At 41.0% G+C, this 16705-nt stretch overlaps 1 protein-coding gene across 1 annotated transcript; it reads left to right on the top strand.

Annotated features, from left to right (window-relative positions):
* The first annotated feature begins 2806 nt into the window (after window positions 1–2806).
* Window positions 2807–12015, top strand: ARSI (arylsulfatase family member I). Its single transcript, XM_073649792.1, has 2 exons — window positions 2807–3987; window positions 9133–12015. Exons 1-2 carry the CDS (start codon window positions 3668–3670, stop codon window positions 10538–10540), a joined length of 1728 nt encoding a protein of 575 aa, XP_073505893.1. The 5' UTR covers window positions 2807–3667; the 3' UTR covers window positions 10541–12015.
* Window positions 12016–16705: the final 4690 nt, after the last annotated feature.

Here is a 16705-nt window from a genome sequence, read left to right as displayed (position 1 = left end):
CAGCCAATGGTATGCTTGCTAGTCCAGTAGTGAGGTCAATACAGTCATGTAGTCCCTCCACACCTAGTACTGACACATTGGGGAGTAGTGCACCTACTAGTACTTCACGCATACCGGTACTACGCAGATCAGCACGTAGCACGAGAGGTAAAACCCCTGTCAGGTACGCTCAGTAAATGGTCAACATTCTGAAAATGTAGATAATTACCCCTGGGGTATTGAGTATTAAATTGTAATGTATTGAATTAATTGTGTATTTTCGTGCATATGTTTATCAATTTGTGTTCCACCTTATTAATTAATTTCTTATTTACCTAAGAACTGCGTGGCTGAGGACTATGTGCAGCCCAAAAACTGCTTTTGTTTATAATTGCGCTCCCGGGAGTGCTCCTTTTAGGTGACCTCAGAAGAAAAACCTGTCTGGAGTGGCTCTATTGGAGGTCCAACTCGGGATCTTCATGCCCTGCAGCCACCCCAGGGCCTACGTTGAGGGTTTAGGACAGGTCCCTCAAACCATCAAGTACTCTACTCTGTGAGATGGACATCCTTGCTGGGAACCTCACAACAAGAGACTTGAATTCTGAGGACACTTTGTATTTGTTATTGTTATGTAACGTTTAAGATTGGTGCCTATTGTTATATAAAATGTACTTCAGCCCGGGAGTGCTGAGCTTAACTAGGGGGGAATGTGACGCCCAGCTGCGCTTGGTATCACAGATTCTGGAAGAGTGCATTGATGGATTCCTCCACAAGAGGCCCCCATAACCATTCACACATCTCCACCTTCCACCTCAGACCAGCAGAGGGAGCCCGTTAGGGATAGATAAATAGGGAAGTTGGAGCCAGGCAGCAGTTAGTCTAGACTGGAGTCGACAGAGAGCAAACCTGTTGAGAGAGTTCCTGCAGCAAAGAAGCCTGAGAAAGGTTAGTCTGCAGTGGAGCACAGTCCAGACTCAGTTGTAGCTCGGAGAGGTGAGCTTTAGGTGTGCCGGCGCCATAAGATCGGTGAAGCGCGGCAAGCTGCCGTTAGTGTGTATAGCCTAGTGAGGGCCCGAGTAGGCCGAAGGCGAGTGGAGAGTTGGTACATAGGGGGCAGAGGAGCTTAACTAGCTCACCCCGAAGAAGCATTTACCGGACACCGGATCCGAAGGTTACCGGGATCTCTATGACCCAGTAAGATATAACCGGAATCCCTGGGGAACTACAAGTCCCAGGATCGCTAAAGTGCTGATACGTAACAGAGCCAGGAGACACATAGGCCCGCAGCTAAGGTGCGTGTACTCCAAGAAAAGGCCCTACCACAAGGTCAGCCAGCGCAGGACAGAGACAAAGTTACGCCTAGCTCCAGGCAGGTCTGAAACTTACTATGCAGAAGCAAGAAACAGGAGGCCCAAAACCCGCTCATTGGGGAGGATCCTGATATACACCCTTCACCCTACAGTGCTCCGGGACGTGCCTGAATTTCCATCAGTAAAAGGTACTGAAGTGACTATCGTGTCTGTCCCTGTTCTTGCTCAGACACGGCTGGGTCTCGTCTGTCCTGCATTCCCCCTTAATACACTGCCCTGAGGCCTAGCTCCACCTGTGGGGAGCTATACCATTGAGCTGCCTTATCATCAGCCTCGGTGGACTGCGCAGCGCTGGTGATCCTCACCAGAAGCCACAGGTGGTGTCACGAACTTTCATAAACTTAACAACCAAATATCCACCCTTTTAAAGTGAGACCCCAGGGTACGGGCCCGGGAGCCGACCACCGCGACATCCCCAAGGCAAAGGCCCGGGTACCGAGTAATCCCCATCCCCCTGGGCGAGTCATGGCCATGACCTGAAATAAAAAACTAGGAATCTCTGTAAATTTTTGAGGTTAAAGGGGTTGTCTTAAGATCAAAAAATGATCTTTTTGTTTCTCTCCTGAACCATTCCTGAACCCTTGTCCATAGATTTTGTCTAGTTTTCCAGATCAATGCCATCTAAGTGAAGGTGCTAAGCTGAAGCATGGCCTACGCACAAGAATGCTGCTGTTTTTGCAATTTTTTTTTCATATTCTAATATAATAATACCAAAGCATACCTTTATTTTTATTTAGCTCAGTATTACTTGACTTTGACTGGCTCCGTAGCCGGATTTTGTAAGTAAATCTCCTGACAAGATGCGACACATATTCCGTAACGGGCAAAGATCTTATATTTATTAAGGATTCAAACATGTCGCCCTCATTCCTACCGGAGGAGGGGAGTTAGTGACCAATGCCAAGTTTTAAATTCCCATTCAGTCCATGGGAGTTTCCACGCTCTGGTGACAAATGAAATATATTTGTTGTGTCTTGTCGGTTTCCTGTATGAAAAACTCTGCCAGGCTGAAATGTGGCACAAAAAGTTACGGCGAATAACTCCAGTTAATGAAATAAAATGTGACCCAGATGTAGGGAGATGAAAACTGTTTCCTTGTATCCCCATAGACTAAATATAGGAAGTGTCCTCAATTAGTCAGGACTGTCCATCTTAGCAGATGTCACTTGTCCGGATGTCAGCACGAGACTCAATAAAAGAGCAGATGCCTTTAAAAGTGTCATAAATTACATGTAGAAACTTCCTATGGTAAAGCAATGACTTATAGTAACTCCCTATGGTTGGGCAATAACTACTTGACCTTGTAAAATAAGACATTAGTGATCTTGAACATTTGCCTAAAGTATGTAAGACTGGATCATATCTGCATACTTTTTTTTTTTGCGTATGCTCGAGAAATAGGAAAAAAAGGAGGCACACTAGGACCCTGCAGTGTCCCAGGCTGACTTTTTTTAAGCTTGTCTTTTGGAGTAGAGGAACTGGGAGGGATCAGCATCCCGAGCGAAGCTCTCCTTAAACCTGCCAGTGCCTGCCACATCCAAACAGATGCTCCAACTACTACTTATTTGCTTGGACACCTTTCTCGCTGCTGTCTTAAGAGAGTCTACCTCCCCTGGCTGCTTGTGAGTATTCAGATAACTCTGGGGAATTCATCCAAAGTCCTGCTTGGCTCAAGACACAAATTCATCCCATACATTTGGCAGCTCTGCTTGAATCATGAAATAAAAAAAAAAAAGTTTTACAATAGTGGAGAAGCCGGAGGATACAGAAGTAAGATCGACTGGAGCTTCCAAAATAGAATTCTCAAGATCTAGGATTAAAAAAAAAGCCACTTTAGACTTCAAGATCAGCTTGTAGTTACTAGACTAACATAATCAGATTTCATAGGATCCCTGAAAAATCAAAAACATAAAGCCCATGTGCAGTGAGAATATCTTCGCTTTCGAGGAACGGAAAGAGACTGCATACGTGACATGGGTACAAATTTGGCTCTAGTTGTGGCCACGTTGTGCACGTGAATGATTGCAGAATTCCTCAGGTAAGGAACTTCTCTTGGACACGTGTTGATGGCATCAATCCAAAAAGTTCTTCCGAGCACAGAACATCTTTGCATGTGACTTCTCTATGACTTCTTTGAGAAAACTGAACTGTTTTCATTCAGCAAGAACTATAGAATAACAATTCACGGTATCAATATGAACTAAATGGACGCTGAAGAACACTGGATTATCCGTTTTGGACTTGTCAGCTGTTTATTATAGATTTTGCTGTTAGACTTTGATATTTCTATTTCTAGCCGTGATTGTTGGAGCCCGGTTATGGCTGTTCAAACCCTAACAGGATTTTCTTTGGTCAGCCTCTTAAGTTTTGGTTACATGTCTTGGGACTGGATGAAGCCTACAGTACTTGGGGACAGTCCTGGTGATGAACCATCTAAATTTCATGCATCAGCTTCATTAAGACCTCCACATATTATATTTATCTTGACGGATGACCAAGGCTACCATGACATCGGGTACCATGGATCAGATATACAAACTCCGACTCTAGACAGGTTAGCTGCTGAAGGGGTCAAGCTGGAGAACTATTATGTCCAACCTATCTGTACTCCCTCTCGTAGTCAACTTATCACTGGCAGGTAAGAAAATGTTATCATCTAGGAAATAATCGTTATTAACCGTTTCATGCATAAAGTGTGATATCTGCAGGCACTTCTGTAAATTAATTATTTATAATGATTATTCTATTCTTCCAAAAGTTTGAAACTTTCAAAAACTTTACTAGTCCTATGCCACCATGTAAATGATGCATGGGTCTCGTGAAAATTCAGTTGGCAAATCCAGAAGTAGACTTCCTAGAGGGTCATTTGCTGAGGGACTAAAGTTACTGAATATGTAAACAAGAGATCACTTGTGTAGCCAGCAGCTCTTGCCAAGAAAGGAACTGTGTTGGCCCTCTTCCAGTTTGATATTAACTCTTTTGATGAAGGACAGAGGAATGTAAAGACTGGGTGTAGAAATGCTCAAGCTTTTGCACACAGTAATCTTTTCAGTTTCACTAAATGTGCTCTGAATGGGTTAAATGGTTAAACATTTTTAAAAATATAGATTCTGTGTTCTTGGTGTTCACAAGGACCATTTTGCCTTCAGGTATAGAGTTTCTGCTGCGTATGTAGATGTCCCCGTGGGATTAACTTCCTGGTTCTAGGAATGATAGGATGTGCTTACCTGAGAGCTGAACGTTGGGTGATGAAAAGACTCGCAAACAAGGTTATGGTGGAAAACTAAGATATTTGTCCTTGTACATGGAAGAATTAACATTTAGAAAGCTGGGTCATAGAGTAAAAGGGATGTCCTCTCTGGCTAAGTCATCAGAACTTGGACAGTTTGGACAACTTTGTTTTATTGTCATTTTACAGTAAATTATCCCTAAGAATAGCATAAACTCTCTTTTAACATATTATTTCTACAAACTTCTTGTATTTGTCATCTTGGTGTTTTATGTTACTACTAAACCTCAGGACCCTATAAGACAAATGGATCGCATGTAGTGCCAAACACTATTACTCTATCACATAGTTAATCTTCTCATTTCCCTTTATTAATTCAATGATTTGGTTGGTTTCCTCCACACTGGATCAATAGAGGTTCCGTGAGGTCACTTGGACTTTCTACTAGCATGTAGACCACATGTGACATCTCTAGTTCAAAAAACTATAGTTGTAATTCTATCACAAATATTTAGATTTGAGAGTCCTCAGTGGTTGATACCTTTTAATGGCTAACTGAAAAGATGGTAACAAATTGAAAGCTTTCGAGACTACTCAGGTCTCTTCATCAGGCATAGCTTGCAATTTGTTACCATCTTTACAGTTAGCCATTAAAAGGTATCAACCACTGAGGACTCTCAAATCTAAATATTTTTCTATCTACTGGCTAACACGGTACAAGAATATATATTTTCCCTAATTCTATCACATAATTTATCTTTTCGCTGCCCTTTATTAGTTCAGTAATTTCCAATGGATCAATGAAGGTTACTTACAAATGGTCCCAATCAAAGTCAAATGATCTTTCTTTTAGCAAGAACAGTTCCAATTCCAACACCCAACGTATCGCCTCATTGAATTAGATTTACAATATATATCTGATTTAACTTCTAATTTCTCCACAGTAAAATAGATCTTTGTTCTTCAGCTAAAAATGCTCTCATTACTCGGATTCAGTATTCAACAAAATATCAATGCCATATCTTTGATGAATGAAGATTGGCATAAGTATGAGACAAAATTAGGTTGATGGTTGAACAACCATTGGTGGACAATCGTTTCATGATGCGGTCTTACACATTTTTAAATAGTCATACATTTTCAATCACACTGAGTGAAGGATGAACTTCTGACAATGTTCTTAAAAAAAAAGCGTTCACGAATGAAAGATCTTTCATCAGGCAAAAACTTCAAACATGGAAGACCTCTTTTCAGATGATTGTGTTATCAGTGGGCTAAAATTGTCATTCCTAGTTGAACTTCACCCAACAAACATTCGTAATGGTTAAAATCATCCAGTTTCACCAACATTAGTCCAATGTATATGGACACTTTAAAATTGGCCATCCACCTTAGATAGATGTAGGATGTTAGTTAGTTAAAAACTGATGAAGGAGCGATTTTCTGGTGGTTGCTTTGCAGACTCATTCACATGCGTTATATTGTGTGTTGTCATTCAAACTGGCCATAGTTTTTCATTAACACGGAACAAAGGATGAACAATCTTTTTGTGAGTGTTCTTTCAAAGAAAGATTGTGGACAAAAGAGCTTTAGTCTGACTCTCGAATTCAATTGCAAAATTTAAACATTGCCAAATATTTTCTAAATGATAATGGATAGTGTTTGGTTGGCTGAAACCAATGCTTGTTGTTAAATGGTTATTCTCAAAACATCAAGTCATCCTCTATCCATGGAATCAATCAGGGTCCAATTGCTGGGACGCCCTACAATCCTGAGATTGGAGCTCTGGAATTCTGAATGGATCGGAGGTGCGCATGCTCTACCGCCACTTCATCCATTGTCTATGGGACTGCTGGAAATAGTCGAGCGCTGTACTTATCAGTCCCAGAGACAATGGATGGAGCAAAGGCCTATCATGCGGATTCCTGCGGATCAGTAAGTTATCCCCTATGTTAGGTATAGGGGATAACTTCATTTTTTTGTAATAACCCTTTAAGGATTACGCATTAAACCTTAATAATTGGTGTAATGTGTCAATCTCATCATCTTGGACCAAAGTGCATGGGTACCTTAACACAGGCTGTCTGTCTTAGACCCTCATAAACAATTGATAGTTGTCGACCAAATGCTGAGTGGCCCGAAGGCTATTTTCCCTAACTCCATCGGAGACTTGAGCACTTAGCTCGGCTCCAGTGTTCGCTATGAGAAACACTGCCAGACTCCTCTGGTGGTGGATTATCTCATCAAGAAAGGATTTGCAATCCAAATTCAGAAATGCCAGCTCCTTCCAAGGTCCCATACACACTGAACTCGAGACCGAGTCTGCCAATATTGGCAGGTTTGGCCAACTTTAGTCTAATGTGTATGGGAGCCGTTAGACTTCTCCCATTCTGACCCCATTGTCTGATCCAAAATAAGCACTACAAAACATGTCTAGTTGTCACTTTTTGCTACATGAACAATTGTTATCTCTTAATTACACACATCTGTGTCTCTGAAGACACAATAATGAAAATGTATGGAGACTACATTCTATAATTACTTAATTCAGTACCACTTCCTTAATCTGTACTAAGTAGGACTTGACCAACGCTGGATTATTTTGTATTATATAATGGTTGAAAAAAGTATACAGTATAATATTGGGTAGAAAAACAATAGGAGAAAAAATCATCAGAGGAGGGATAGATCACATAAAATAGTATGTATGTATTGGAGAAATCTGGCAGTTTGAACCATCAAGGAAACTATGGCAGTTCAGTGACAATGCTTAGTAGGACATACTTTAGGTATGCCCTACATGTTTTCTTATTTAATATTGCACCAGTGGCTGGATGCTCCATCGGTGATGTTATGGCTATTGATAACATCACCTGATTGTACAAACCATTGCTGTGGATAGGACTATCCAGGGCTGATGACATCACTTATCAATGTTTGCCTCCTATTTCTTTGGGCAGCAGCAGCCAGAATGAGGAGCATCAGCACATGGGGGCTAAACTTAAATATAGCAGTCCCTACTGACCCAGAACGACTCTAGAACTCTAGAACACATTCCCACTTTTGTGGTCAATGATAAGATTTTTGGATTTTGCCTAAACCCAGACCCCATAGCTTATTCAGATGGTCTACGAGGCTACAAATTATATCAGTAAATCATTACTGTAAATAATATATTACTTTCCACCAGGAATAGACAACTTCCAGCTCTCCAGCTGTTCCAGATCGACAGCTGCAAAGCCCTAGATTGTATCATACAGCAGAAAAGAGGTCAACGCTGTACTCAATGAGGGACTCGTAAAGCTGAGGAAAAAGGAATTATGCTCAAAAAGAAACGTAAAAGGTCAAAGATGACTTTAAATCAATAATCAATGTTATTAAAAACAGTAAGAACTTCATAGTCTGGGGAATTATTATTTTACCAACCTAGAAACCTTTTATTTGTATTGCTGCTTCTTTTCTTTTTCTTTGTACTGAAAAATCCATTCTATGGATGTCAAGAACACTGTAACAACCAAAAGTTTGGAAAAGTTGTTTGTCATCTTAATGGATGCATTGAGTCACATCTATTTTGGGGTTCAATTCATTCCTATGGATAACAGGTAACATAGTAACATAGTAACGTAGGTTGTATAAAGACTTAGGTCCATCAAGTTCAACCTTTCTCCTCCAATTGTACTCCCTACACTAATACTACACTAACTTACTAGAACTAGGCCTTACAAATTTATTACCATTTTTATTCATCCATGCAAGACGAACACCATCACTAAAATCTTTCTTGAAGCATAAGAAAGCTCAGTATCATCCAAGATGCATCTGATCATACCACACCTCCATCCTTAAAGGGGTTGTCCACTTTTAGGAAAATGGGCACCAAACATTGTAAAATATCTAAAGTAATAAATTCAGCAGGTACTCATCTTCTCTGGGTCCAGTGCCAACTCCTTGCAGATACTCTGGTCTCAGTGTTTGGTTGTAGCTGTGATGTCATGTAGACAATGTGTGTCACTGCTCTAGCCAATCACTGAGCTCTGCGGATTGTACACTGAGCTCAGCGGCCCATGCTGTCAACCTTGGCTCATTCGCTAAACTCAATGATTGGCTATGTGATGTCACCTCTACAGCCAAAACATTGGGACCGATGCAGCTGTACCAAGGGTGAGTGAATCCCTTCTGATATTGTTATTTTAGGAAATTTACAAAGTTTGGAATCCACTTTGTGGAAAGTGGACACCCCCTTATTGTTGGACACAAATGTCTATTATTCTTTTAATTTAATAACATATCTCAGTTGTTCAGACAAAGCTCTTGTGGGTTTCCATATTTAACCCATATTTAAGCCACCTGAGATGTAGTCCATTATTCTCATTAGATCTCTGAGATTTGTATCCAGCTTGTTGAAATAAACCTTACTATAAGTTGTCGTTTTTGATTCATGAACTCATTAACCAATGCTATTGACCTTCTTCACCCACTACTGTATGTTCTGCTACTGTACAGTCAATCTTCCCAAGTATACATTCTCATTGTCCTTTTCTTTTTATTTCCTAGGTATCAGATCCATACTGGTTTACAACACTCCATCATTCGTCCAAGACAAGCTAATTGTTTGCCCCTTCATCAGGTCACACTGCCTCAGAAACTACAAGAAGCTGGTTATGCGACACACATGGTGGGAAAGTGGCATCTGGGTTTCTATAAAAAAGAATGCCTCCCAACAAGACGGGGCTTTGACACCTTTCTTGGTTCTTTGACCGGCAATGTGGACTATTACACTTATGACAACTGTGATGGACCAGGAGTATGTGGCTTTGATTTACATGAGGGTGAGAATGCAGCGTGGGATCTTGCCGGCAAGTACTCCACACTTCTCTACTCCCAACGTGTAAGCCATATCTTGGCAGCTCATAACCCACAACAGCCAGTATTTATATACATATCTTTCCAGGCGGTGCATACTCCCCTTCAGTCCCCTCGGGAGTATATATATCAATATAGGAATATGGGCAATGTAGCAAGGCGCAAGTATGCTGCCATGGTAACTTGTATGGATGCAGCTGTAAAAAACATCACCCGGGCATTGAAAAAGTATGGTTACTATGACAACAGTGTTATAATTTTTTCATCGGACAATGGAGGTCAAACATTCTCTGGTGGAAGTAATTGGCCTTTGAGGGGCCGCAAAGGAACATATTGGGAGGGAGGTATAAGAAGCTTGGGTTTCGTCCATAGTCCCTTGATCAAAAAGAAAAGGAGGACTAGCAGGACGTTAATGCACATAACAGACTGGTATCCAACACTGGTAAAATTGGGAGGAGGAAACATTTCAGACACAGAGGAACTAGATGGTTATGATATGTGGTCATCAATTAGTGAAGGAAAGGAATCACCTCGGACTGAAATTCTGCACAATATTGACCCTTTGTATAACCTTGCCAAATCTGGGTCCATGGAAGAAGGTCAAGGCGTGTGGAATACTGCTGTTCAAGCCTCTATAAGAGTCAAAGATTTTAAGTTGATAACAGGAGATCCCGGTTATAGTGACTGGATTCCACCTCAGACCCTCACCAACTTCCCAGGAACCTGGTGGAATTTAGAACGTCATACCGACGGAGCTCGTAAGTCTGTATGGCTCTTCAACATCACAGCAGATCCTTATGAACGTCATGACCTGTCTGCACAGAAGCCAGATGTGGTGAAAGAATTACTGACACGCTTGGCTTTTTATAATCGTACTGCAATTCCAGTGCGGTATCCTAATGAGGACCCGAGGGGTAATCCAGAACTCAACGGCGGTGCATGGGGACCATGGGCTAGCGAAGAAGATGATGAGGATGATGAAAACTGGATTAGAGGAGGACATTTGAAGAGCACAAATAAAAAGAAAAAATGCAAGATTTGCAAGCTAAAAACTTTCTTTCGAAAGCTAAACACACGTCTTATGTCTAATCGCATCTGAAAAAAAATGTAGGAAAATATTTTTGGCCTTGTTTTCGAACTATCTCTTGTAGCACAATTTACATTGGACTAATTACAAATGGAACATACAATGCAGAACTCTACAAGGCTTAGCGTGCACTACAAGTCCAAAGAAGCTGGATGTAGCATTTATGAAGACATCATACACAATTCTGAATATACAGAAGAAATTCAAAGACTGGACATGTAATCCGGATGGATTATACAGACGACACTTTTATAGGGTTGAAATGTAATCAAGCACATTCTAAATATTAAAGGGAATATTTACTTATTTTGGACGACTTCCAGAGCCTTAAAGACAATTTATAGTCATGCATTTCTCAAGATGAATTAATTCATGGACATAATATATATTATTATTTTTTTTAATTATAGGCAGTATTTACAGTGGCACTACTTAGATTAAGAAGATGGTGGTCTAGCCATTAAACTTCCTGTTTGTGGATATTTTTGACTCTGTCAGAAATAATCTATTTTTACAAATATACTAATAGTAAAATCTCCTTGAGACAAATTCCCAAAATTTGGAAAATTGATCTTCTTGGAAAGTGGTCCTCTCAAAGGAAAAGGGACAATATACATAGGAGATAGGGGAATTGAAACTAAATTATCGAAAATCTGATGAAGAGAAGGGTAGTCTTCTCGAGGTAATTTTTTTTATAGAGGTTATTATTATGCACCTTTAATTGACTTGACTGTGTGCTAAGGTTTTCATATCTGAAGCACGGGAAGTATCTACCAAGCTACTGTATCTATGTCAAGACGTTGTTCAACAGACGATGGCGGTTCTTAGGACAGCCAACAAAAAGGCCTTCTTCATTGCAGATAGATGAACAAGTAAAAAATTTAATGTTTCAAAATGTGACTTAACAAACCTATTGTCATGTGTTTTGGGGTACGAGACTGTTCTTTAGATATACAACATAGCATAGGAAAGTCTGGACAAACCAATATGCTAAACTCATGACTATGTTGATTTGAGAAATCCAATTTAATTTTTCCATAGGTGATGGTTGCAGTAGAGCACAGAAGTAAGGTTTTGTAGTTGCTAGGCAGCTATGATATGTGGTCATCCATCAGTCAACTTTGATAAGTCAAGAAATCAAAGTTAGAAGCCTATAAAGAAGGATGTAATTGCGAAGTCAAGTTGTATAGAAGATGTTCATAGAGTCAGAGATTGAGGAAATAAACAAGGATTTGGTTGCCAAGTTTAAGTCTATAAAGGATGGTCAATGAGTTGAAGACTCAAGTGGTTGAATAAGGGTATAGTTGTCACATCAAGGTCTAAAGAAGAAGATCAAGGATTGAAAGAATGAGAGAGATGAAGAAGGGTAAAGTTGTCTAAAGAATACGATGATATAGTTATAGATACTGGAGCCCAACTCATTTCCATAGATGGTTGAACATTAACTAGCAAGGGAGTGAAGAACGTTCTCAAAGGTTAGATTGTCCTCTTCTAAAAGATGGAAAGGGTTTCAAGAAACAAGTTTTAGAATGGCGGCGTATTTTGATAAGTCATTCAAAGGAAGAGAACCCAGTTTAAATTATTGGTATGGTTGCTGGTTTCTTTATAGTCATATTAAATTAAAGGGGTTGCTCAGTTAAAAGTATGTGATGACCTATGTACAGAATAGGGCATCAATAGTAGATTGGTGCAGGTCTGAAATGTAGCACCCCCAGCCATTAGCTGCTTTTTGCTCTAGTGGCGGCCTGATGTAGAAGCTTTGAATGGAGCTGCTAAATGAAGCTGCTGTTACCGGCTGTTGCTGGGTACTGCAGCTCAGGTCTTATTCTAACGTATAGAAGCTACGCTGGAGTAGCCGACAATGGTCAGCAGCGGCCACTACACTTTGAATAAAGTTGCGCTGAAGAGCTCCGTTCAAAGTGTTTACGTCTGGACCGGATAAAAAAACAGCTGTTCGATGGGGTCGCCGGGTGTTGGACCTCCATCGATCAGCTATTGATGACCTAACCTGTACATAGATCATCAAATACCTATGCCTGAAAAACCCTTTAAATGACAGAGGGGCAATACTTTATACAATCTCCTAATTCTCCAAGACTTGTCTTTTTCATAAGCCAATCTTGAACAAGAAAAACTTCCGGAGTAAGATGCGTCAAAATCGGGAACAATCGGGAAGCTGAAATCTAAGTTATCAAAATATCAAAAGTTGCATAATTTTTTGCCCAATTAGGTTTTGCTGTTCCTACAAATGGCTGATATGAATTTATGTCTAATGATGACCAGTACTATATCATTAGTGATAAGTTAGGCTTTTTGGCATTCATACCTCACATTGCTAGCAAGCCAATTAACTGCCTCCATAACATGCAAATAACAGACAACCTCTCATCTGGTGACTCTGTTTTGTCTTGGTTTGTCCAGAAATTTTAGCGTTGACATTTATAAAACCATGGAAAAAGGAGTTTGTGCAATATAGTTAGCTGTCTAAGAGCCTGAAGGCTGTAAAAGAAAGGTGACTCATTCAAGTAGGAAGATGATTTATCAAGCGTTATGTGGAACATTAGAAATGCCTTTGACATGGCAATTTAATAGAAAAGCAAATCCTTTTACACTCTGGACTGTTAATAAAACCTGAGATGAAATAATAAAAGCATGAGTTTGTTTCATCATATAAGAATGTTCTAAAATCACACCATGTGTGGAAAGTGTTGGTGATGTGAACATGGTTGCTAACAGGTAAGCACAACCGGGGTATGTAACACTGACATCACCAATCATAGAAAAAGCCCCATATAACTTTACTACATGCAGTCACTATAAGGCATTGGTTTGAAAAACATGGCTGTCTTCATATTAAAAAACAACGCCATTCCTGTTTACAGGTTGTGTTTGGTATTGCAGCTATGCCTAAATTAACTTAATGGAGCTGAGCTGCGATATCAAAAATTACCTGTAGACAGAGGTGGAGCTGTTTTTGGAAGAAGGTTTTGGACACAGTGCTGAAGTCTCACATTCATTCTCAGGATCGGTGGGGGTACTAATATTGGGACTACCATATTTTTCTAATTCTGGACAGTCCCTTTAATGGGTGTCTAACAGGTCCCCATTAAAGGGACATTATCATTTATGGCCTATCCTTAGGATAGGTTACCAATGCGTGAAACAAGTGGCACCACCCGCCAATCAGCTGTTCCCTGTGTTGGCCGGAAATGCACAGCTTCGTCGATGGAGTAGTGGCCGCGGCCAGGTACTGCACATGCACCCCATATTTATTTGAATAGGTGCATGCCCAGCCGCGGCCACTATACATGCGATGGAGCTGTGCTGTGCAACTCCTTAACTGAGCAGTTCAGACTGCTGTCGATACCGGGAACAGCTGTCGCACCGCCATTGATCAGACATTGTTGACCTATCCTAAGGATAAGCCATCAATGATAAAAGTCCTGGACCACCACTTTAAATAGATGGGTATATTGTGTGATAACATCTGTTGCTATCCCTCCTGCCATATATGGTGTAGTGTCATATAGTGTACAAATAAACATATCATATATTGCCCCAATTTAAAAAGACACAATATGGAGCCCCCAAAACATTTCTAAAAAGTTACCTATATAACAAAGCTAAACAGTGCCACCATTATACAGTGCAAAAATAATATGCTGTACTATACGATGCCTAGACTTTGTTCTTATGACATTTGGAGCCAATGTTTTGGAGAAAAATTTAGGAAATGTTACATGTCAAGAGTATTTCATATGCCAGAGGAAGACGATAACCTGTGAGATTTGTATGTTTCTATTCCTCGCATCGACATTTATGTTCAGTGCACTTGTCTATGTGTTAAAGCGGTTATCTAGGACTACTACATTTTTTTCACTATGAGGGGAAGAACTAAGAGGCAGGTAGTTGCTAACTACCTACGTGTTGTGCCACATACCGCTTCCCCTGACATCATGTCAACAGAGCAGCAGCTTCTCATCTGCTCTTCTGCTCTGCTCTGTTGACGGGGTGTGACTGCCGACTTCATGCTGATTAACAGCCGGTTCCCCGCTGCCTAACTGCAGGGAGCCAGCTGTTATCATCTTGAGATCAGCAATCACGCCCCATTGACAGAGCAGTCCGGAAGAGTAGAGCTCTGACGTAGAGCAGCTAAATCACCGGTAGCAGTGGTCGGTGGCCGGTCTGAGCCAATGTCGGATAGAATAGGCAAGTAGTTGCCTTTACCTGCCTGTTAGTTTTTGAGCCCATAGAAAAACAATTAAAATGGTTCTGGAATTGTCTGTTCATTTCCAGATATGCATTTTGTGTGTGCTGTGTGCCTCTGGGGGTATGCTGAGTTTTGCTAATGCTGCAGCAGCTTAGGAGTTAAATTCTGTTGTTCATGAGACTGGTGGAGGCTGCACAGATAGTGAGTGAGTGACAGAAGACATTATTTGGGCTGGCTTCCTTTCATCCTCTGTCAGTTGTAGAGGGCCTATGTAGTGAGCAAGGGCCATGTTACAGTAGTGGCTGACAGATAAACAGGTGAAACATCTCGAACTCTGTGCTGCACCAGGTTATAATGGGAAGAAGGGAAGATTGCCTCTGACTGTCCCAGGTGTAGGAAACTAGCCACCCATAAGATAGAGGAGGAAATGACTTTCCAGAGAAGAGATGAAATCGGTGTCGGTAATGGAGGGCGAGTGCTTGCTGCCTGAAGTAGCTGCCACAATCCGGGTGAGCAGGGTTGAGAGAGAATGTTATGCCTATAGTTTAGGACAACACAGAGAAGCAGGCCATATCTCAGGAGTGGTGTAGTTCCTATACTGTGGATAGCTATACTAAAAGTCAAGGTCTGGCAGAAGATGAACAGGCAGTGGAAGGCACTAGGAGAGGTGTCTCACGTAAGCGCCGAAGACTGGTGAAAAAACGGAATCCAGGAAAGGACCACCCTGAGACTGAGAGAGGACCACACTGAGACTGAGTGACAGGTGAGCGAAGTCCCATTGGGACTGTCAGGAGAGGCTAGTGGAGTGAGTAGGCCTGATTTGAGTTTGAATACCAGGAAGTCATTTGTCTGAGCATGAGTCTCACTGAGACACAGAGTAAGAGAAAAGTGCAACAAAGGTGTTTGGGTGGTGGTGTGAGCCAAGAGTCACCAAAGAAACCACAATGTGGGAAAAGTATTGTGTCTCCATATTGGATAACTGCAGGTGAAGCCTGGTTGATTTGTTTCTATCATTTGGTTTCTTCTCTGAGAGCCAGTTTATGCTAACTACCAAGAGCGTGGTGACAAGAAAAAATCTCATGGCATCAGTCCTTTAAAAGAAAATCATAGTAGTAGTAGAGGACAAAGAGAAGGCTGAGATATTAAACATGCACTTTTCATCCATGTTCACCAATGAACTGCATGTGCCGGGAATCATTCAGCAAGTCAGAAATCAAGGTTCACCACCCAATATAACTAGAGGTACTTCTGCATCTGCGCAAATTATATATTGACAAAGCCCCCGGGCTAGATGGCATTCATCCATGGATAGTGAGGGAGTTGAGCTCAGTTATTGATAGATCACTGTATCACTGTATCTCATCTATATAGATTCTCTTGTAACAGGTACGAAGGTGGATCCAGGCAACTACTGTCGGGTCAGTGGTGTGCTAAATTTTTGAGGGCATTATAAGAGATGACCTGCAAAAATGTACTGCAAATAATAATATAATAACTTACAACCAGCATGGATTCATTAGAGATAAGTCGTATCTAACCAACATGTTGGGTTTCTATGAGGAGGTAAGTGCAAATCTAGATGTTGGTAATGCGGCTGATGTGGTTTATCTGGATTTTGCAAAGGCATTTGATACTGTACCACATAACAGCCTTATACTGAAGCTCCAGAAGTAGGGACATGGGGGAACTATATGCAGATGGGTAAGGAAATAGTTGAGGGACAGGAAACAAAGAGTCGTCATAAATGGTACGTTCTCTACATGATGTAGTCAGCAGTGTGGACCACAAGAATCAGCAGTGGGGACCACAAGAATCAGCAGTGGGGACCACAAGAATCAGCAGTGAGGACAAGGATCTGTGTTAGGACAAATTCTTTTTAATTTCTTCATTAACACCTTGTGGATAGGTTTGAGAGTAAAGTGCCAGTTTTTGTTGATACAAGAATGACAAGAAGATTCCAGCTCACC

This window comes from Phyllobates terribilis, unplaced genomic scaffold, assembly GCF_046119375.1.
Source record: "Phyllobates terribilis strain yellow unplaced genomic scaffold, ASM4611937v1 Scaffold_10__3_contigs__length_209671492, whole genome shotgun sequence".
NCBI lineage: Eukaryota > Metazoa > Chordata > Amphibia > Anura > Dendrobatidae > Phyllobates > Phyllobates terribilis.
The sequence above is the reverse complement of the archived record's forward strand: the minus strand, read 5'-3'. Positions and strand labels throughout refer to the sequence as shown.

Bases quoted from the DNA above. Each gene is read 5' to 3' on its own strand.
- ARSI (XM_073649792.1), top strand. From the start codon at position 3,668: ATGGCTGTTCAAACCCTAACAGGATTTTCTTTGGTCAGCCTCTTAAGT. The intron at 3,988-9,132 runs GTAAGAAAATGT...TTTATTTCCTAG, and splicing joins AGTCAACTTATCACTGGCAG to GTATCAGATCCATACTGGTT.